At 43.4% G+C, this 22,225-nt stretch overlaps 1 protein-coding gene across 8 annotated transcripts in view; it reads right to left on the reverse strand.

Annotated features, from left to right (window-relative positions):
* The window catches only part of DNAH6 (dynein axonemal heavy chain 6), a 353,767-nt gene that overhangs the window by 236,150 nt on the left and 95,392 nt on the right, over nucleotides 1-22,225 (reverse strand). For all 8 annotated transcript variants that reach the window (XR_008315406.1, XR_008315407.1, XM_053291993.1 and 5 more), the window contains 7 exons: nucleotides 17,480-17,692; nucleotides 16,885-16,977; nucleotides 14,514-14,633; nucleotides 12,886-13,066; nucleotides 2,922-3,018; nucleotides 1,993-2,188; nucleotides 533-697 (listed from right to left, as the gene is read on the reverse strand). Coding sequence is in view for 6 of the 8 variants with exons in the window: in XM_053291993.1 (XP_053147968.1) it covers nucleotides 533-697; nucleotides 1,993-2,188; nucleotides 2,922-3,018; nucleotides 12,886-13,066; nucleotides 14,514-14,633; nucleotides 16,885-16,977; nucleotides 17,480-17,692 (1,065 nt within the window). In the remaining 2 variants the exon portion in view is untranslated. The remainder of the gene's footprint in view (nucleotides 1-532; nucleotides 698-1,992; nucleotides 2,189-2,921; nucleotides 3,019-12,885; nucleotides 13,067-14,513; nucleotides 14,634-16,884; nucleotides 16,978-17,479; nucleotides 17,693-22,225) is intronic.

Genomic DNA, 22,225 nt, shown 5'->3' on the forward strand with positions numbered 1-22,225 from the left:
CCTATTCATTTCAATGGGACTTTCCAATGTATTTTGGGCTTAATCTGTGCCATCTATGACAAATGTTTACTAGCTTTGGCTTAGTATAAGCAGCTACCTCTAGCAGGGATGGAGCTACCAGTGTTCAAAGGTGCCCCTTGAACACAGTCCCCTCTGCCCTTGGGGCCCCTCTCCCCCTGCCTCTCCCCTTCGGCCTCCCTCCACCTCTACCCACTTGCTTGCCGCTGTCTCTCGTCTTTCTGTCAGCTTCCTCTCCTCCTTGTCCTCTACCCATGAGCATGCTGTTTGCAAGTGCTTCCTGGGGGTGGTGGTGAACACAGGCCTCCCGTGAGCTAGCTATGCCAGTGGCCTCTCGCACCCAGAAAATATAAGTAGAAGGGAACTGTTTGGAAAATTCCATTCTTGCAAATGTGGATGTATTGAACTTTAAGCACATGATCAGCCTTGAGGACACAGCAGTATTTATAGCACTTTCAAGATAAAGCAACCAAGTTATTGTAAGCTCAGAGTGATTTAAAAAAAGGGTGGTTACCTGAGATGGATGTCCAGCAACAACCCAGTCCACTCTCTCTTTAGTCTGATAGTCAGCAATGGCCGCTTTACTCAGCCGTCTAAGGGAAGTGAACATTGCTTCTTCAACTTTACCAAGCCAGTCTTCAACATTTCCTCTGGCCTTAAGTCCTTTTCCTAAGTTGACCTAAAAGAACAATTCTTTTACATGTATTATGAAGGTAATATTTATGCTACGTTTCATAGCTTAAAAGTGCTTGTTTCCATTAAAATTATTAATAATACAATTAAAGCTATCAGTCTGACTTCACTCTGGCTTAAAATTCCTTTCTATATGTTGTTTACATAAAGTAGAGGTGTTTTCAATCTTTTCATTTCAAATTTCACTTTACGTCTATTTTCTTTTTAATCTCTTTATTTACATTGACCACTTTGGGGGACTAGGAGAGGAAAAGCAGGATACAAATTGGATAATTACATAAAAGCTGAAACTAAGATTATTATGAAAAGACTGGCAAAGCAACTATCTGCCTATATATCTAACAGTTCCCAACATCCTGTCCCATTCTCTCAACATTTTGTCACACTCGGCTGTCAGCAAGGAACAGAATCCAGGATGGAGTTATGCAGACAAAAAGGTGAGACAGTGCAGAAAGTAGCAAGCTCTGTTTTCAAAAGCTGAGGTCACTAAAGTCAGAGTACAGTTTACTTACTTTCTCCAATGCAAGTGAATGGTTGTCCTTTTCTCTGATGGAAAAACTGAATTGGTCTACTCTAGGACAATATCACAATCCTCCACACAAGTTGTACCAGTTGCTAATTTGTTTTCAAGTGATTGTCAGTGATTACCTTTAAAGCCCTGAACAGTTTGGGGCCAAGGTATATGAAGAACCACCTTCTTCTTGCATGAGGCTGCCCAAGCTATAAGGTCTAATGGTGTTGCCTTCTGTGTGTGCTGCCATTATCTGAGGTATGTTTGGTGGCCATGTGGAATAGGGCCTTCCCTGCAAGAGCCCCTCTATAGAATTCCCTTCCCCCCTTCCTCTCACCTTTTTGGTGGCTTTTAAAGACTCATTTGTTCAGATAGGCATTTCCTACCAGCAGCTGATTGAAAGTGGTTTTATCTCTACAATTTTTCTACAATTTTATGGGTTTTGGCAGTTTTCTTATATTAGTGTTTTTGTTGTGTTTCTGTTTTTAATGAGTATGCTGCCTTGAATTTTTTGTGTGAAAGGTGGGGTAGAAACTCTTAAAATAAATAAATGTTGCAGTGACAGAAACAGTTGCCTTTAACCCCTGACCCTAACGCCAGCAACAGAAATGCCACAAGCATGTGCACCGTATCCATGCTCAGAAATGCAACATACCATCCCACCCCGCACTGGATCCTGGCAAAACATAATTCTCCCTTTACATGCCATTCATCCATCAAGCCTCCATCCATCATGATAGGCATTTTGCTAATATTAAAGAATTGCTTACCCTTTCCCCTTCAGGTGACAGCATTGCTAAAATATCATTGGTGAGAACTTTTTCTTCTCCCTCAGCTGGAGCCATATAGGCAAATTCTAGTTTAGAGATTGAATCAAAGCACTTCCTTAAGTGAGGCTGAACAGCCTGAGGATTGCGAGTCTGAGCCAGAATCTCCAAGAGCTCATCATTTGATAAAAAGTAAAATCTGTTTGTAAATAGTATTGAAAGTATTAAAATGCAACTTTAAAAAAATATTTCCATACACCTACTTTCAAACTAAAATTTACATGGAACTTGAAGGATAATTTTAGGGAGGAGCCCTAATTTACTTTAAGATAAATAAGTTTCTATTATTTCAGTGAAACATATAATATGTTCCACTGAACATATATTACTATATATGGAACTAAACGTAAAACTGATGGGTAAACAAGCAATTAAAATTGTATATTATTTCCAGACAGAATAGCTTTCAATCAAAAATTAAAAGTCAAAGTTAAGCACTAATTAATAAGGTTCACACTAACTCATTAATTTCAATGGAAGAGAATTAACTTTCCCACAGAAATCAATGAGACTCAAGTGATTAACTCTGGCTGGATCATGCCCTTAGATTATCTTGAATAAAGATACAGGCATGGATCTTATAAACAATGTTTTGGTTGAAAAACAGGCCTTTCCCACACCCTTCTTCCTGCTGCAAACCACCACATCCGTCTAAAAAGCCAATTGCAATGGTTGTGCGCGTGGAGGGGGCTAGGAATAATTAATTAATAATAATAAGATAAAGAGGGCTGTGGATGGAGGAGAAAGTTGGTAGAAATTATTGACCACACCCCTTGCAAAAGCAAAAGTGCCTTTCTACTTGTACTAGACTCTATTGGATCCAAGTAAAAATATAGATGGTTTAATGATATTGTTACTGATGCATAACTAACCTGGGGAAGATCACTCTCTTAGACTCCAAATAGGCTTCTAGGCATTTTTGAATTTGATCAAGAAGTGCATTATTATTCTGGAAGGTCTCCAAAAGGCCTGTGTTAAATAAAAATGATTGAAAAACCTTCATAGTAAAAACAGAAAGGGGTGTGTGTGCTAGGTTTTTTAAAAAGGTGGAAAGATCATAGCTTATAATGCAATGCAAAGCTTCATCTGTTATGCACTATATTTGAAATTATCTATCTATCTATCTATCTATTACATTTATAAACTGCCCCATCCAGAGGCTCTGGGCAGTGTACAACAACTTTTTTAAAAGACATAAAACCCACAATTCAAACACAATGCTAAAAACAATATAAAAACAATTAAAAATGAATAAAACTATTTAAAACCAATTAAAATACTTTTAAAAACAACAACACTTTACAAGCCTTGAGGCCAAATAAATAGGTTTTTAGGGCTCTCTTAAAGGCCGACAGTGAGCCTAAACTGCGGATATCTGCCGGGAGTGCATTCCATAGACCAGGAGCAGCTACAGAAAAGGCCCGGTTCCGAGTCGCCACCAGACGTACCAGTGGTAACTGGAGACGGACCGCTCCAGATGACCTCAACGAGCGATGGGGATCATACCAAAGAAGGCGCTCTCTAAGGTAACCCGGATCCAAGCCATTCAGAGCTTTAAAGGTAATATCCAGCACTTTGTATTTTGCCTGCAAACATATCGGCAGCCAGTGCAGCTGTTTAAGACAGGCATAATATGGTCTCTCCAGGTTTCCCCAGAGACCAATCTGGCTGCCGCATTTTGAACTAACTGAAGTTTCCAAACTACGTACAAAGGCAGCCCCACATAGAGGGCATTGCAGTAGTCGAGCCTGGAGGTTACCAGCTGATGCACCACTGTTTTGAGACCGTTCTCTTCAAGGCATGGACACAGCTGTCGAATCAGCCGAAGCTGATAGAAAGCGCTCCTGGCCATAGCCTCCACCTGAGATACCATGGTGAGGCCTGGATCCAAGAGCACTCCCAAGCTGCGTACCTGTTCCTTCTGGGGGGGTGTAACCCCATCCAGCACAGGAAAATCTAATCCATCCCTTAAATTCTGATCCCCCACAATGAGCACCTCCGTCTTGCTTGGATTCAGCTTCAATTTGTTATCCCTCATCCAGCCCATTACTGCCTGTAGGCAGGAATTTAGGGAGTGACTGCCATTTCCTGATGATGAAGATGATGATGATAAGGAGAAATAGATTTTGAACATAATACATATACAGTTTTCTACCCTGCTTCATCAAGTTGATTTGGACAAGAACAGCAGTTTCTAACTGCTTTTTAAAAATTTGTTTTTAAATTGTTTGATTGTTTAATTGTAGTTTTATGATGTTTTTAATTGTTAATTATTGTTATGTTTTATAATTTTTATTTTAATTATTAACTGATTTTAAGGTGTTTTAATGTAAACCGCCCTGAGCCTTTTGGAAGGGCGGTATAAAAGTTTTAATAATAATAATAATAATAATAATAATAATAATAATAATAATAACAACTCAGTAATATATAAACATGTATAATGTGGCCAGTATTGCAGTCCATATATGGTTCTAACCTACAGTATAATATATATGTATGTGTGCTTGTGAATGTGTTTATGTGTGCATGCAGGTGTGTGCACACGCACGCACACATGAGTGTGTGTGTCCCAGTAATAAGTATGGATGCATGGATGCCTTAGTTTGGAATTTCCCTGCTTTTTAGAGCATGAGTGAAAAAGTAGAACCATCTTAACTCTCATCTTAAACTGGAGATTTTTGGATGACTGAATTTGCAGGCTTTTTGAAAAGAAAAATCTCACTGGGCACTATGGAAAAGAGAAGTATAGGAGGGCACATACCCATGCTGGCTAAGTGGAGTCTCCACATTCCATAGCAGTATATCTCTGATCTAGAACCTTGATGTTCAAATGCAGAATTCTGGCTGCTAACAGGAGGCAGCATATCTCTTGTGTAGAACTTGCCCCCTGCTAACTTGACAAAGAGGCACCTTTTAAACGTGGTGATTCTCTTTATTTAGCAGGGGGAGAGTAAAAACAGGTTGCATACCTGTAACTTATGATCTGGAAGAGATCCGTTGTATTCATAACTATGGGTTCTGCGCCTGCGCAGTGACCTCGCAGACCGACTAGCTAGCTCCTCGCTCCGCCCCCAACTGCCATGCACAAGGCCGTGCTTCCCTTATTCCCGGCAGTTGGGGCGTGTCTCTTTCAGTTTCTGGTGGACCGTCAGTTGTGTCTTTGACGATCCTGCTTGATCCTGTCCTGCCCACACATCGCGGGGAGGCCTGGGCGGGTCTTATGAATACAACGGATCTCTTCCAGATCATAAGTTACAGGTATGCAACCTGTTTATCTGGATAGTGATCCATTGCATTCATAACTATGGGTGATTAGCCAGCTGTAGCCCAGGCGGCGGGTAGCATTCATGGCAGGACCCTCTTCAGCACTCCTCGCCCGAACTCTCCTTCTTTCAATTGTCTAAGGTCCAAGGCATAGTGCCGTATGAAGGGTTGGTTTGACGTCCAGGTCGCCGTTCTACAGATGTCCTTCATCGGAACCCCAGCCAAATCTGCTGCAGAGGACGCATAGGCCCTTGTTGCATGTGCAGTAATTGACCCTGGCGGGATCTTCCCCTGAGCAGTATAAGCAAGTCTAATCGCTTGCACAATCCACTGAGCCAACCTTTGGCGTGTCACGGACTTCCCCCTAGAAGTCCCCTTATACAGGACAAATAGCTTTTTAGTGCGGCGCAAACATCTTGTGGCATCCAGGTAGTACAAGAGTGCTCTACGCACATCCAGAGTATGCAAATCCCTTTCGATACTAGACTCAGGGTTCTGGAAAAACGTGGGCAGAATTATATCTGCATTAATGTGGAAATCTGTCGTCACTTTGGGTCGAAATCTCGGATCCAAACGAAGAGCGACCTTATGCGGATAAATTTGCATGAATGGCCGGTCCATTCGTAGCGCGGCCAATTCGCTCACCCTCCGTGCTGTGGTGATCGCTATCAAGAAAGCGGTTTTAAGGGTTTGCAAACGCAACGATGCTGCAGCCAAGGGTTCAAACGGTTTTTGAGTCATTGCCTGCAGCACCAAAGTTAAATCCCACTGCTGCAGTGAGCGGCGGATTGGTGGAAACAAATTATTCAAACCCTTGAGGAACTTTTTACATTCTGGATGGGAAAATACCGTGGTCTTGTACCATCCCTTATGTTCTGACGAGATCGCTGATAAGTGAACTTTCAAAGAAGTGTTCGCTAAGCCCGCCATCTTAAGAGTTGTCATATACAGCAATATTTGAGTCACAGTCGCCCGCCTTGGGGAAAAACCATGCTCCTTAGCATATTGCTTAAAACGCCGCCACTTACTATTGTAATTGAGGCGCGTCAACCTTTTCCTATTATTCAGCAGTATTCTTTTCAATAGCCTATACACCACGCTGTTAACCGCAGGGACTCTACTTGAGGGTGTCACACTGCCCCGGCATCCTGAGTCAACAAATCTGGCACATTGGGAAACCTGTGGTAGACCCCTCTCAACATACGCAGTACCGCTGAGAACCATTGCTGTCTGGGCCACCACGGCGTTATCAAGATGCCCGTCGTGGTGTCTCTGAGCATCTGTGCAACTACCTTTGATATCAATGGCTGCGGTGGAAACAGGTAAAACAGACTCTTGGTCCACCCATACTGAAAAGCATCCCCTAGAGATTCCTTGCCTACACCCGCACGAAAGCAATACATTGGACACTTTGCGTTTACAGTTGTCACAAAGAGGTCTACATTCGGCCATCCCCATTCGTCGAAGAGGGCCTTTAGATAGATCATATTCATCTCCCATTCATGCTTTTGATCAAATAGCATCGACCTGCTGAGACCATCCGCCTGTATATTGTCCACTCCTTTGATGTGTATTGCCATCAAAACTATGCCTCGAGCTATGCACCAGTCCCAAATGTTTTGACTCAGCGTGCAGAGAGACCGAGAGACTGCACCTCCCTGCTTGTTCAGGTACACCATTGCTGTGGTATTGTCCAGATGGATCTGCACAACTATCCCCTGCAGTAGTGGCTGAAATGCCTTCAGTGCTAAAAATACAGCAAGGAGCTCTAGGTAATTTATATGTCGTCTCCCCTGTTGTTTCGACCATTGTCCTTGCATCTGATGGTGCAGACAATGCGCCCCCCAACCTTGCAGAGAGGCATCCGTTGTCACACTGCATGTGGGAGTGAGTGGCTGAAAAGGTACCCCTGACAGCAAGTTGTCGGGATTGTCCACCAATGTAAGGTCTCCAGCACCGCACCGGGAAGTGTTAGCCACTTGTGTTGACTGTCTCGGTTCGGGTGGAAGCTGCTCAGATACCATTTCTGTAGAGTGCGCATACGTAGTCGAGTATTGGGCACTGTTGTATTGCACGAGGCCATGAGCCCCAGGAGCCTTTGCACTGATACTGCCCTTTGTTCTGGTTACTTTAGAAAGAGGAGTACAAGCTCCTTTATCTGTTGGTATCTGGACTCTGGCAGGTAAGCTTTTTTCTCCTGCATGTCCAAAACTGCACCTATATACTCGACCCGCTTTTGGGGGTCTAACCGGGATTTCTTTAAGTTCACTGTGATTCCCAAGTCCTCTAAAAGATTCAGTACATATTGGACTTGCAAAAGTAACTCTTCTCTGTCGTGGCTGACCACCAACCAGTTGTCTAAATATGGGTATATCACTATCCCATTGGTTCTCAAATAAGCTACCACAGCAGCCATCACCTTGGTGAATACCCGTGGCGCTGTGGACAGGCCGAATGGTAACACCACATACTGGTATGCTGTACTTCCTATGGTGAACCGCAGGTACTGGCGATGTCCTTCGCGAATGCCGATATGAAAATAGGCGTCCTTCAGGTCCAGGGTGACGGCCCACTCCTCCTGAACCAGAAGGTGTAAGATGCTCTGCAGCGTTATCATTCTGAACTTCCTCGTGTCCACAAATAAGTTCAGCTCTCTTAAATCCATAATGGCTCTGATCCCCCCATCCTTTTTGAGGATTTGAAAATAACGGGAGTAAAACCCCCGCATCCTGTCCATCCACCTCACTGGCACAATTGCATGCTTTTCCAACAACACCTGTACTTCCTCTCTCAGCACCTGGGTTGGTCTGGTATATGTTATCCCCTGAAAGGGCGGCAAAACTTTGAACTCTATCGCGTAACCAGACCTTACGATCTTCAACACCCACTGATCTGATGTTATACGTTGCCACGCTTGAACGTGGCTGGCCAGCTTGATGGAAGCGCTGTCCTTCACAAGAGCGATATTGTGGGCCTTGGGTTCTTCTCCTTGTGGTGCTGGTGGTTTCTTTGATGTTGTTAGTTCCAGAGGTGGATGGACCGTCCCATCAAAGAGACTGCTTTTGCTGGTCCTTGCTTTGTTTATGCCCTCTCTGGCGTTGAGCGTAGGGTTTGTTACGCTGGTAAGGCTTATATTGCCTTCTGTAGTCTCTCTTCTCTTGTCTGTAGGCCATCCGGCCTTGCTGTCGACCATATGTGCGGTTTCTAGACGACTGTCCGCCAACAGCCGCCATGAAGGTTTTTGCAGTAAATTTCGACTGCTTCCAGGATTGCATTGTGGAATCGGTTGTTTCAGCAAAGAGCCCTTTGCCGTCGAAAGGCAGATATTCTACCTTCTCACGCATATCCTGTTGCAAATTTGTTGAGCGCAGCCATGCATGGCACTGGAGAGTTATGGCAGTCGTCATTGCACGTGATTCTGTCTCTGCAGAATGTTTGAATGTACTCAGCAGATGTCTTGTTACTACTGTGGATTTTTCATATGTCCTTTTAAAGTTCTCTTGGAACTCCTCCGAAGACATTGTCGCCGAGTCCTGGAATAGCGTATCCCAGATATGGTGCCCATAACGGGCCAAGCATGCTGAATAATTTGCAATCTTTATCGCCAAACTAGACGTAGCATAGATCTTCTGGTCAAGGACATCAAGCTTCCTGCCCTCTTTATCATTAGGCGTTGAATGACACTGACTTCCTTTTGATGAGGCACACTCAGTTACTAACCAGTTTGGCACTGGGTGCTTCATGAGGTAGCCACTGTCATCGTCCTGGATCCTATACAGTCCTTCTAGTTTGCGGGAAGTAGCCGTAGACGTCTGCAGAACCTCCCAGGCCATTTTTGCTGCCTTGGTTATAGCCGGCAACATAGGCAGAGACACTGGGTGCGTTACTTTAGCACGGGCCATCATATTGTAAACGGGATCCTTTAAGTCTAACTCCGGTTGTTTTAACTCCAGTCCCAAGGCTTCTGCCATTTCTCATATTTGGATATGGTATGCCTTCAATTCCTCAGTGGGCGATACCGAAGTGTGCGGGGGCACATCAGATGGGAGTTCAGGTTCAAACAGCTCTTCCGGTATCGAAGGGTCACCTTCTGACTCTGTCTCATCAGAGGAATCCGCATCTGCTGAGTCTGGTACTGCAAGTGGTGCGGCTGGCACCTTAGGTTGCTGCCTTACCAAAGGGGTAGGCACAGGCGCACTCCTGAGTGGATGCCCAATTGCAGGTACCGCTGCCGGGGCCACCAAATTCCCCGCTTGCTGCTGCGCCTTCCAGATTTTGTTTTCGGCATAGTCTGCCGGATAGACCACTGGTGCAGAATGAGTGAAGCCACACGCATGTCCCGATTGCGATGTGGCCGAATGGGTGAAACATGTCACGGGAGGAGGGCGCACAAATAACGCAGATGGTCCAGTCAGTGTAGCCCTGTCCATCATTGTCGGCCCTTGGGTCTGCATCGGGCTCGTAGCCGCTGACACCCGTTGCACTGGTTTCAAAAGAGCAGGTAAATGTAGAGGTTGTCGCTGCGGTGCTATTGACGGGGTTCTAGGTACCAATAGGACCGTCGGTGTGTTCGGTACCGACAGCACCCTGGTACCCTGGTCGGTAGACACACCAGAGAAACCATGAAACGTCGACCCAGTCAGCGTGGTATCAGCCGACTCCAAGAGAGCCAGCAAGTCTGTCCTCGCCTTGGCACCTTCTGCTATACCCTTCTCCGCAGCGTCTTCTCCAAAATCGAGATAATCCTCCGTCCTGTACTCCTGCCTTGGAGTCATGGCGGGTGAGACCAGCGGGGTATGCGCTGGGGTAAGCTCCATTGCCCCCAGACGCGGTAAGTAGGGCCCCGGACCAGGCTGTTTCAGAGTTCTTTGCACTGGTGCATCCCTCAATACCGAGCATGACGCCAACTCCGGCCTCGGTATCGAGCACGGGATCGACAGCGATACACTTTGGTCCTTCGACACCGACCTCGATGCCGTGTTCAACATTGACTCAGCCGGGTATGGTCTCGACACCGAGCCTGCATTCGACATCGAGCCCGACATCGACACTAGCTGCACCTGCGCTCCCAACACCGAGCCTTGTGTCGGCAGCGTAAACTGCATTGCATCCACATGAAACTGTGGCGGGGCCACATCTGTCGATCCCGACCGACACGGGCTTTGTCTAGACTCTGAAGCCCACGGTGTCGAAGCGGCAGACTCCGTAGAATCCCAGCCCTCACAATCAGATTGGAGTGGTAACGGTGATGGAGTACGGCTATGGACTCGAATTTTTCTCGTTCGCTTCCAAGGGGGAGATGGCTCCTGCTCATCCTCCGTTGACGATTTACACTTATATCGTTTGTGCCAGTGGCGTTTCTTCCCCACATCCCCCGGCTGTTTGAACTCCTTCGCCTCAGTGGCTTTCGACTGCCTTACGGCAGAGCCCACAGTAGGAGCACCCGAGCTTGACATAGCAGCCGGTATCGTGGGCAGTATTGACGTGGCCCCCGACATCGAGGTCGAGGGTCTCGGCGTCGGAGGGTGGAGCGCGTCATCGTAAAGTGCCGCCCGCAATCGCAGTGCTCGGTTTTTTAAAGTTTGTTTTGAAAAAGACGAGCGTATCTTACAGCTCGCTGGGTTATGCTGCTCCCCAAGGCACAATAAACAGGAGTCATGTGTGTCCGTTGAGGGCAGCTTCGCCTTGCACTCTGAACAGCGCTTAAAGGTCGTTTTGGCCTTGTCCCTGGCCGCCATGGCCTCAGCCATTCCCCCAATGGGAACAATCGTGTTTACGCTTACAATTACAAGGTTAATCCAGAATGCAGTCCAATTTACAGTCCAATAATCAAAAAGCCAATATCCGTTCAAGTTCTCTTTCCAAATACTAATAACCGAGGAGCTAACAGTCCGAGGTGTTGACGCAACGGCGGTCCACCAGAAACTGAAAGAGACACGCCCCAACTGCCGGGAATAAGGGAAGCATGGCCTCGTGCATGGCAGTTGGGGGCGGAGCGAGGAGCTAGCTAGTCGGTCCGCGAGGTCACTGCGCAGGCGCAGAACCCATAGTTATGAATGCGACGGATCACTATCCAGATCTGGTCCTATCCACCCCCAGCACAGTACCTCCAGTGACTCTTGCTGGTGTCTATCTTATGGTTCTTTTTTAGATTGTGAGCCCTTTGGGGGCAGGGATCCATCTTATTTATTTGTTATTTCTTTGTGTAAACCGCCCTGAGCCATTTTGGGAAGGGTAATATAGAAATTGAATAAATAAATAACTTCAATATTAAAAAGCAGAACTCTACCACCTTGCATGCCCTCAAAAGGCCCACAGACCTTTGTTACTGCCTCATGTTCCCTTGTAAATACAATTATCACCTTGGCGCTGCCTCAGATGCCCTCAGAATTCCATTCACCACAGCTGCCTCATATAGCCTTGCAAAGCTGCCCACAACCTCTTCATGTTCCCTCAAAAGTCCATCTGCCTCTTGTAAAGTTCCCTTGCAAGACTTCTCGCCATCACTTCACATTCCCTTGCAAGGTCATGTACCACTCTGTCACAGATATGATAGCAGCCCTTGGTGGAAGTAGGCTTCCCAGATGTTCCCACATGCTATCCCAGCTTCTCTGTGCATCTTCCCAGCCAGCCTCACAGGATCAAGTTCCCATAGAAGGCCTCCCCGCAGAACTAGAAATGGGAGGAAGAATTGCATGGCAAAGGCCAAAGTGAGTGTGGCTGCCTCCATGTGGCACTGTGTGTGCATGTGCGCGCTGCAGATTCATCAGGATTGGAGTGTCCAATGCACAGTCCTAATAGCCAAGGAGAACATTTTTGTCTCATTTAAGTTTAATCATTATTTGTCTTAAATATTAAGTTAAAAACTACCTAATTCTACTTTTTAAATAAACTTTTAACTAGTTCAAAGAAATTAACTAGTGAAAGAGTTAAGCTGATTCATGAGAAATTTGTGAAACATGGTAAATTACCTACTAGTATCATTTTCATTTTCAAGTGCATTTAGTGGGGTCCCCACCCCCACAGAAGCACACTGACTTACTAAAAACTCACTCTGCTTTACCTGAAATCACCATTATACATCACAATCTTCACAATATTAAAAAGTTTATTATAGCATCTTAGAGCTTTCTCTCTGTATGAAGTACCTTCTGAAAGTCAGTACACAGGTATACCAGAATAAACACAAAGAAGAGGGATATCCATAGCCAGGTAACAAATGGAAATTGTTTCCACAGGGAACCTCTGTGGTTACAAGTTTTAGGTACCAAGATGTGGTAAAAGTAAAAAAAAAACCCGCTGAATTAGAAATAACACAAGTGCTTAAAAATCCAAAATCAGACTAAAATGGGGCATGGGGGGAGGGCAATTTATAGAACAAAAATGTTCAGCTCATAGTGGAAACTGCTTAAATATGCTTATTTAACTTCAGCAAAAGCTACAATTTGAACTCTACAATTTGACAATGAATAATAATAATGCTTGCCTGCCTGCCTATTAAATATATATAAAGATTTTGTTTTTATTATAATTTTATTATTAGAAAGGTTATTTTAGAAATATTTATACCAGGCTGAGTAGCGGCTCGGAGGGCATTAGGCAGACGGTTAACTTTTCTCATCACTTCTTTCCAGGACTTGTCGACTTGCAAGAACATTTTTGCTTCTGCTGGCAGCTGTCTTTGAATATCAGGAGCACTGAAAATACTTTCCAAGTAGAGCCAGTTTCTCTGACATGTCAGCCATTCTTCCTAGAAAAAAGAAGTTTTAAATAACTTTTGACACTGGAAAAATGAAACAAGAGTAAAGGAAAACAAAACTGGCTTTGTTGTTTGTTCCTGTAGTCCTCAACTGACTCTGTACTTCTTAAAAATACTAGGTGTCATACTGACATACATGCAGTTTTTGCTGATTCCTCCTTACCTCTGCTGCCCTAATGCCCCTCAAACATATGTCTCAGAAGGGTGGGGGTCTTTCAGGGACATACTGTTTTGGGGGAACATCATGGGTAGCAAAGGAAAGGGGGGATTGGACATGTGAAATATTCTTCTGCATGCACATTCACAGATCACCCACCATTATGTGAAAGTCAAGTATTACATAAATATGGTTTATCCCTTCTTGCATAAAGCCCTTCTAACATTTAAAAGTCCACAGACACATTTTTAGTTATCATCAATAATGTATAGTTTTAAAGTCATAATGAGCAGCAATAGCAGAGCATATTATACTCAGTGCAGAGAAAAGAAATCCACAAAATCAAACCTTCCTTGATTCCTTCCTTCTTCCTCTTCTGATGTATCCTTCTCAAGGGTACACTAAGGGCTCTCTCTGCCTCCCAGGCCCTTCAAAAACATTTTGAAATTTCCTCCTTTTTTGTTCTCCCCCACTTCCCTCCCCCCAGACAATGGGGACACAGCTGCCCATGACAACACTTGATTTGAATGACAAGCCAAGCAAGGAGATTTCGAGCCAATCAGAAGCCAGTGCCAGAAAACCAATCAGCAAGAGGGAAAAGCCAGCCAAAATGGCCACTCGAATTGTGTTAATTGATTCATGTAGAATTGGGGCTAATTCAATTCTAAAACTAATCAGGACCTTTATTTTAAGGGTGGTTCGATTCATTTTAGAATTACACAAATTGCCCCGATTGAGTGTGAATCTATTCACGCATGAATTGAATGGCACATTCCTAGTATGCACACACTGATCATCTTACAGTCCACCCCAATCATTAAATGATCCTGGTACTCCACATGATAAGTATGCAGAAATTCTCAGGTTCAATCCCCCTAGCATTTCTCGGTAGGACAGGAAAAGAACACCATCCGAAACTCTAGAATGATGCTGCCAGTCAGTGCAGGCAATACAGATGTAAATGGACCAGGGATCCGACTGAGTATAAGGCATCCTCCTATGTTCACTACGATTTCTCCTTAAGTACTATGAAAATCTCTTGATGTACCTAATTGTTCTATAAAGGACCTCCTATTTATTTCTCTCAGGTGGAAAGACCAGATAACTGGATTCTTGAACCCTCTCACTAAACCATTGCAGTCAATTTCAACCAATCTGCAACCACCATGAAATTCTTGGGCATCATTTAGGTACAAACTGGATAATGTTTTCAAGGTTATGTCTCTCTTTTAAAGGCAGACACTAAAGGGAAAATGAAAACTTTTGTTATGTGGTACTCACCAATGTCTGACTGAATAAAGAGAGCTGCTTTTGCCAGTCATCAACCCGTGCCTTGAGAGGACCTACATATCGCGAAGATGCTATTGTAGCTACATTAATTGTACTGTCATCCAGAATTACCTTGAAGAAAAAATAAAACATACTGATTTTTGATGTTTCCAGTTAAAAGGGTCAAAATAAATGATACTGATTTTCAAGTAAAGTACACTAAGGCATGAAGCTTTAGTTCAGTAGATACATTAGCAATATCTTTTCTAGGATGTCAACCAATTAAATAACTCTTAGTTGATTAATTATTAGCATATTAAGCATTTTATCAATCATTCAATTAATTTAATTTAATTGCAAATTACCAAAAGTAATTGTGTAAGATAACTTATAATTTAATAAAACCTACCACAGGAAAAAGTTTTTAATATAAACATTTTGAATTCTCCATTACAATAACATATAAGAACAAAAAAGCATAAAAGAGTAAATTAATATGTGCCTTTAATTCTCAGTCCCTCAGGAATTATAATTGTCCCCCTCAGTTAAACAACTAAAATGTTCATTTGACTGAGTTACTGATTAAATTAATTCAAGCTTGCAGACTGAATAGTTTCAAAATAGCACAAAATAAAATCCTCCTAGAAATGCCAGTGCATGGGCACACCGTTTCTATGAGGATAATCATTAAACTCAAGAAGGATATATAGGAGTTTCCTGCTATCGAGTCAGCTGATGATGACTAATCAGTTTTTTGCAATAATCAAAGTGTAACACTTACATAAAACATGTTTACTTAAGATGTAACTTGTTTACTTAAGTCATGGAGACTTGAGGTCTCCAGAAACAGTTCATGAAACCATCTACCACAGAATCCCACTCCAAGAGATATGGGCTGCAACTGTATGCATAGTAGTTTTGCTTACAACTTATGCTGCGCTAGTGGGGCAAATGTATCCTTCTTGACACAGGCCGCCTTTGCACATAACAGCAAACCAAGGGACCAATGGACTTGCAGTTTGCCCCCATTTCCCCCACTGCATTCCCAGACGATACCAATCTACAGTCTGGGAGACTGCAAGTGCAGGGAGGAACTGGCTACGTGGGCTTCCTCCTTTGCATGAAGGAATGCCACGGCAGCCAATTGGAGGAGGAGAGAGGGAGGAGCTTCCCACCCTGAACTTCAGTTTTACACAGCAGCAGCCTTCAGACAACATGATGCCACTTTCTGACCAGACATTTTGGTGGTGAAACTCAAGCGGAACTGAGGGTTTCAATTCAGGTTTGGGGTCGAAAACCTTGGGTAGGTTTTGTGATGGAACCTCAGGTTTCCACATTTGGATGACCACAAACCTGAACTTCTGGCATGCTTGCATCCAGTGTTGCATGCTGTCCGAAGGCAGCTTTAGCAATTAATTGTGGCAGGGGATGATGGGAGTTGTCGTTCAGCAACAGCTGGAGAGCCAGTATTGCCTACCCCTGGCCTAAGATGAAACATATGGGAGACACCATATGGGAGACACCAGCAACAACCATTGGAGGGATGCTGTGCCAGGGTTGAATAGGGCCCAGTCAAGCCCTGACTAAATCTTCTGCCTTCAGCCATTCGGACCCTCCTCTACCCAATCTGGTGCTTCATCCCAGCCTCTCATAACAAAATCTGCTGCCGCTTGCCGCTTTGACCCTCAATGGTCTGCTCCAGCGTTAGATTTCCTCTAGATCCAGCCTAGTTTAAAGCCAAGCCAAGCCCTGACTGGACCATGCAGGACAGGGCTGCAAACCCTCCTTCTCTTTTTGATGCACTTTTCTCCAAGCCCAGCTCTGATCCTGAGCTGAACTGGGCTTGCCCATAAGGGAGTAAAAAGGTTGGGCTGAGAATAAAGTAGTTTGAATCAACAAAGTACAGCAAGGTAATGTGTGGGGAGGAGGCTAGTTTCACTCCTCAACTCCATATTTAATGAATTTTATGCTTCAAGTATAAAACAGACCTCACCCACCCTTGTTTATATGTGAATGAAAAGAAGGATACATGAATAAAATACCTGGCTGCCCAATCACATCTAGTTTGGTCCTTGGAACTATTTAATTTGGGATAAAGTGAGTGCACAGTTTACAGCAATAGCAGTTGAGAGAACTGAGAAAATGAATATGGCAAAAACTAAAAAATAGTTTTTATTTCACAACAAATGTATCCTATTTTGCCACAATTTAATGCATTATATAGAAAAGACGAATCAGAACATGAATGTATAGATTTTTAAAAAATCATTGTAATTGTTGGATGAACAATGACCACTGAATGAGAGAGAGCTCTTTAAGAGAGAGTTCCCAATTTTCATATGAACCTGATTTGCAAACTTTTAAAGGCAGAAGCATTTCTAACCTGAATGTCGTCTGTGCCACCAAGGATAAAAACATCTTTTGAATCGCGATGAGGAAGAACAATGAATTCTGTTGATTTCCAGGAATCTTCCACCTGGTGACAAAAACAGTTCTTTTAAATTAGCCTGCAATATGTTGGAGATAAATTTGAAAAACTGAGTGATATGTTGATAATCTTATCAGTGTTTTCCCTTAACATGGGACTTTCAGATTATATTCTACCACTCTAGTATTTATTATTTGTTCTGAAAGGTATATTTAAGGATTAAGCATCTTCACTGGGAAGTCACACCACCCTTGCCCTTCCCTGCCATATTCACCAAACATAAGCACTCTCTTTACTCTAGCAGCATGATACTCAAAACAGTTGCTTGGGAACTAAGTCTCACGGAATTTAGTGGGATTTACTTCCTAGGAAGCGTTCTTAGAATTTCAGCTTTATAACCCTCTTCTATGCATTTTTATCAGGACTACATCCTAGTACACCCCAGTGCTTAGAACTGCAGTCTCAGTAGGGTAAATACAGAAAGTTCCTTGACTCTTCATTAGATTACTGTAAGAGTATTTTTAAAATACGCAAAATATTTTAAAAGTACCTTTTTGAGAATTGTCTCCAAGGATGCTTCTCCCGAAGCTTGCCCAGAAACATCCTGAATCTCCTGACTGTATTCAAAAGCATTGATCTGACTAAGTCTTTCCAAGGTTAATGGATTTTCCGTGTCTACTAATTGTGCACCAACTATTTGTTCCAGAATTACCCAGTGTCTGGGTTTCAAAAAAGGGTTCCTCAAGTCTGTGATAACAGGAAGCTGGAAGAGAAAGACACATACAATTCGAGAATGGCTTTATCCCCCACCCCACTTAAAACTGAGCAGCTGGTCAACAAACTGGCTGTGCTATGCAGGTGCAATGCTGAGGACATTATGCTCCACAAGTAGGCTTCTGATGCACAATCCTATATAGCAATGATTCTGTAGAGCTCCTAATATGGAGAAAAGGAAAAACAGAAGGACAGGAAAAACACAAAAGAGGCCCCACTAAGGGGAATGGTTTTGAAGGATCCCTAACCCTCTGGATAGGCCTCATATTGATGAAATGGACTGCAGCACGGAGGATAAGCAGAAGTTGTAGCATTTTATTCCTTTCAGTTCTATAGTCACCACACCAATTTCAAATCTCCCAAAGCCTTAGAATCTGTTACCAATATTCCTTCTTTTTGATAACAAAATACTCCACTCCAAATGGCAAATTATTGCTTGTCAAAATACTTGTATTTTAGGACATAAACACCAAATATTAATAAAATCTACTGATGCAGAACCACATACCCACCAACCAAATGAATTAAATTTATAATTTTTATATATGAATCTTAAGGGGCATTGGTACCATTCCTAAAACGCCGTATCAAAGTTTTATTTCAAGTTTATACATATTAGCTTGGAAGGCACATCATACAAGATCAAGTTCTGAGCATTCTGTGACATTATTATATTTAGAGTCCTATTCAGACACTTTAAGAAAGATGCTGTACAGTTTTCCCTTGACAATCATAGTTGTCCCAATCACAGTTTTGGTATCCACAACTGGGAAATTGGGACCGGTCTCGCCAATCGCAACCCGTGTGGCTGCGGTTGGTGAGATTTTTTAATGAGGGGGGGGGTCACGATTTTTGTGGGTTCAAAGGTTCAATCCGCTCATTCCTCTTGCTGACCCTTCATCATTTAAAAGTGCCTATTAGCTATTGGGGGGGGTCAACAAAATTTCAGAGGTTCAAGCTGCTCACTCCCCTTGCTGCCTATTGGCAATGTAAGGGATTTTTGCTGATTTTCTAGTATTTTTTCTTTATTCTTAGATATTTTCACAATCACAATTCCCCCAACCCCATTTTCCATTGCTTTTAATGCCTCGCCAACCACGAATTTGCCAGTCCTGGTTTTTTTCAGAAACAGAACCCTCGTGGTTGGCAAGGGATGACTGCACTTGCAAACAGCATTTAAAATGGGGCAAGAACCCCTGCCTCAGCCCCACCAGTGCACTGCTCAGGATGGTGTTTGTCTGAAGAGGCAAACATTGTATCCATGATGGCAGGATACAGCCTCCAGATCAGAGAAGTGGTTGTTTTTGATAAAAGAAAAGAAAAGATCATAAATTGCTTATAGACAGCCAGGAGATAGAGCAAAGTCATTCTTTTAAGTACTTGGGCATACATTGCAATGAATGACTCACCTAAAGCAGTAGCAGATTAGCAACTATGCTTTTGGTGTCTAAACACTGCAACAGGTATTCTTGTTTCCAAGCCATTTTCTCATTTTATATTTCTGTACTTTTTGACTACGATCATTCACAACCTGGGTTCAGTCCCTGCGCAACATCCAAGAAGTGGTGAGGTTGGGCAGGTGTTGTGAATGATCCCAGATCATGTAAAGATCACCATTACCAGTAAGCAACCTGTTTATCTTTATAGTGACCTGGGATCCTTCACAACGTGGGAGATTAACAAGCTCACCAGGAACATAGCAGGGTACAAGGATGTTACTAAAGCACCTTTTAAAGAACTACTAACCCAAAATTAGCCTCAGGAGCTGTTCAGATATCAAAAGCATAATGTTTTATGAACAGTAGGTTTGAAGACCAAGTTGTCCATAAAGATAATCCCGGAAATATGTGTTGCAGAAGTAGCTCTAGCTCCAGCGGAATGAGCTTTTATGAGCTTTCCTCACCTAGTGGAATGTAGAATTTAGGTGGCTTAACACCTTGAAGTTTGTAACAAAAGAATATGAATTCTACCAGCCAGTGGGAAAATCTTTGTCTATAAATTGGGTTGCCTTTATTATGATCCCTGAAAGCAACAAAGAGGCTTTTAGAATTTCTAAAGTCCTTAGTTCTGCTCATATATAAAAAGGAACATTCTTTAGACATCCATGAAATGGACAGATCTTTCTAATGAGGAAGGTGGGCTCATGAAAAATGCAGGAAGAACAATGTCCTGGTTGATATGAAAATCAGAAACTATTTTAGGTGTGAATGAGAGGTCTGTTCTCATTACTACCTTATCTGGGAAGAATCTTGAATAAGGGGAGTCGACCCTTAAGGCAGTCAGCTAACCTATCCTCCTTGCAGATGTTATCGCTACCAAGAAAGCTGTTTAATTTCAATGTTGAGGAAGCAAGAGGTTCAAACAGTGCTTCCATTAGCAAAGAGGGTACCAGAGAAAGGCTCCACAGCTCCATCAGTTTCTGTTGATGGAACTGCCTTGAGGGTGTTTGGTCGGCACCCCCAGTTCAGGCGAATGTGGGGAATTTAGCTCTAAAGAGTGAGACAGTTCCAAGCAGTTTTAATTTGTGCAAGCACCTGAACTCCAGAAAATTGGCTTGGAAAATTGGAGAGAGAGGTTTTAATCAACAAAATTATAAAAGTAGAAAGACTAGGTGGTCCTAACATAAAAGCAATACAAATAAGTTTACAAATAGACTATTGTAAGGCACCTTTAGCTTAAAGTTTCAAATTATGTGTAAATTCCCAGGCAGACAAGAGAGAGATACTTTAAGATAGAGGGGCAAGGATTCAGAAATAAGGGAAAGGGATAGATTTAACCCTAAGGAGCCAGGCAAGGGGCTATATCACCTGTCCTCATGAAGATCCAACTCGAGAAGCTGCAGGCTGGCGTCTGTCTGGGGAGGCAAAGTGGAAATCAGGAGAGTTGAGGAAGTTAGTGGAGGTGCACATGAGGGGTTCCAGCGTGAGGCCAGCTGGATAGATCGGCAGGGGGACCAATCTAAAACCAGGCACAATAAGTTGAGCCTCGGCGTCAGAGCAGAAAATTGGCCAGGCAGGTAGTGATTTCAGTTCAGGTGGCCCCAATGGAGAGCGGAATACATGTAGCAGTGGAGTCCCCAGTGTAAAGCACAAGGGAGCACACTGGGTGATGGAGTTAGGGATACTTATATCCCCAAACATGTCTCAGGGGCACCTTTCTGTTGTCATGTTTTGCTGTCTAAAGCTGTTCGGGTGGACTTGCTGATCATCTTTCCTGGGCAGGAAGGTGTGTGAATCGCCTATTGTATTCAAGGCTGATTGTAATGAAAATCAGAGTATGCAGGTGCATCAAAGAATATCTTGTATTGGGACTGGCTTTCCACATAATTCTATCAAAAGTTTCGATGGACACCTTTTCAAAGTTACGTCACTGATTCATCCCTATTGTGATGGAGGCTGCTGTTGCACTTGCCTTATCTGCTTTCCCTTCATAGCCTAATTGCTTCATTAGGAATAGGTGTTAACTCTCTTGCGAGATGATGAGGGGAATTTTTACAGTTCTTTCCAAGTCCAAAAACGACCTCAGACACCGGACAACTCACAATAGTTAGTTCTGGAGTCTGCTTAGCTGGGGCCGCCTCATAGAAAAAGTGTGAAACTAATCCCCTTTCCCATTTGTATTGCTGGTGTTCAAATCTAGGGGTGACCAGTCTACTGCTAACTAAGCTACTTGTCCCCATGTATCATATAAAATGGGAACTCATATTGCAGTGCAGCTCCTGAGCATAGCAAAAGCTCAATCTCCAAGCCTGGAGATGCAGCTGTAAACTGGGAAGCTTCTGGGAGCCAGGCAGAATAAGCTCAGCTGGTAACATCTCCTAACAGAGGAAAACAAATTATTGATGCCTTTTAGGAACCTTTTGGAGTCTGGATGAGAGAAAAGAGTCTTAGCATCCCAGCCTGAGTGATTTGTGGACAGAACCACCTTGAGAGCCTTAACAGAAGAATTAGAGAGACCCAACTGTTTGAGAGTTGTGAGATAGAGCAGGACCTGTCTTATATAGGCTTTAAAGGAGTCAAAACTCTTGTCCTTGGCATAATGTGCAAACCTTTTCCATTTGGAGTAGTTGCACCTAATGGATGCTTTCCTTTCATTCAGTAAAATATTATCTAGTAATTCAACTTCCACACTGTTAGGTTCAAGGTTTGAAGGTCCTGATGGAAGAGATGGTCATTTGCTTGAGACAAGTGATTTTGGCATTGAGAGAGATGGTACTGAAAACTTTTGGGCAGCCAGAAGAGAAGAGGAAACCATGATTGCCTGGGCCGCCGCGGTGTGAGCATGATGCATTGCATTTTCTCTTGTAGTATTTTACTCAAGACTCTGGATAACAGTGGGAAAGGAGGAAACAGGTAAAAGGTTAGCCCCTTCCAAGGCATCTGGAAGGCATCACCCAGATACCCTTTTCTCTGACATCCCCTAGAAGGCATTCCCCTGCTAACTGAGCAAAGAGAGGCCTTTTAAAGTGGCGATTCTCTTATATTTAGCAGGGGGAGAGCAACTGCCCTTATCCAATCCCAGC

Source organism: Hemicordylus capensis, chromosome 2, assembly GCF_027244095.1.
Source record: "Hemicordylus capensis ecotype Gifberg chromosome 2, rHemCap1.1.pri, whole genome shotgun sequence".
In the NCBI taxonomy this organism is placed as follows: domain Eukaryota; kingdom Metazoa; phylum Chordata; class Lepidosauria; order Squamata; family Cordylidae; genus Hemicordylus; species Hemicordylus capensis.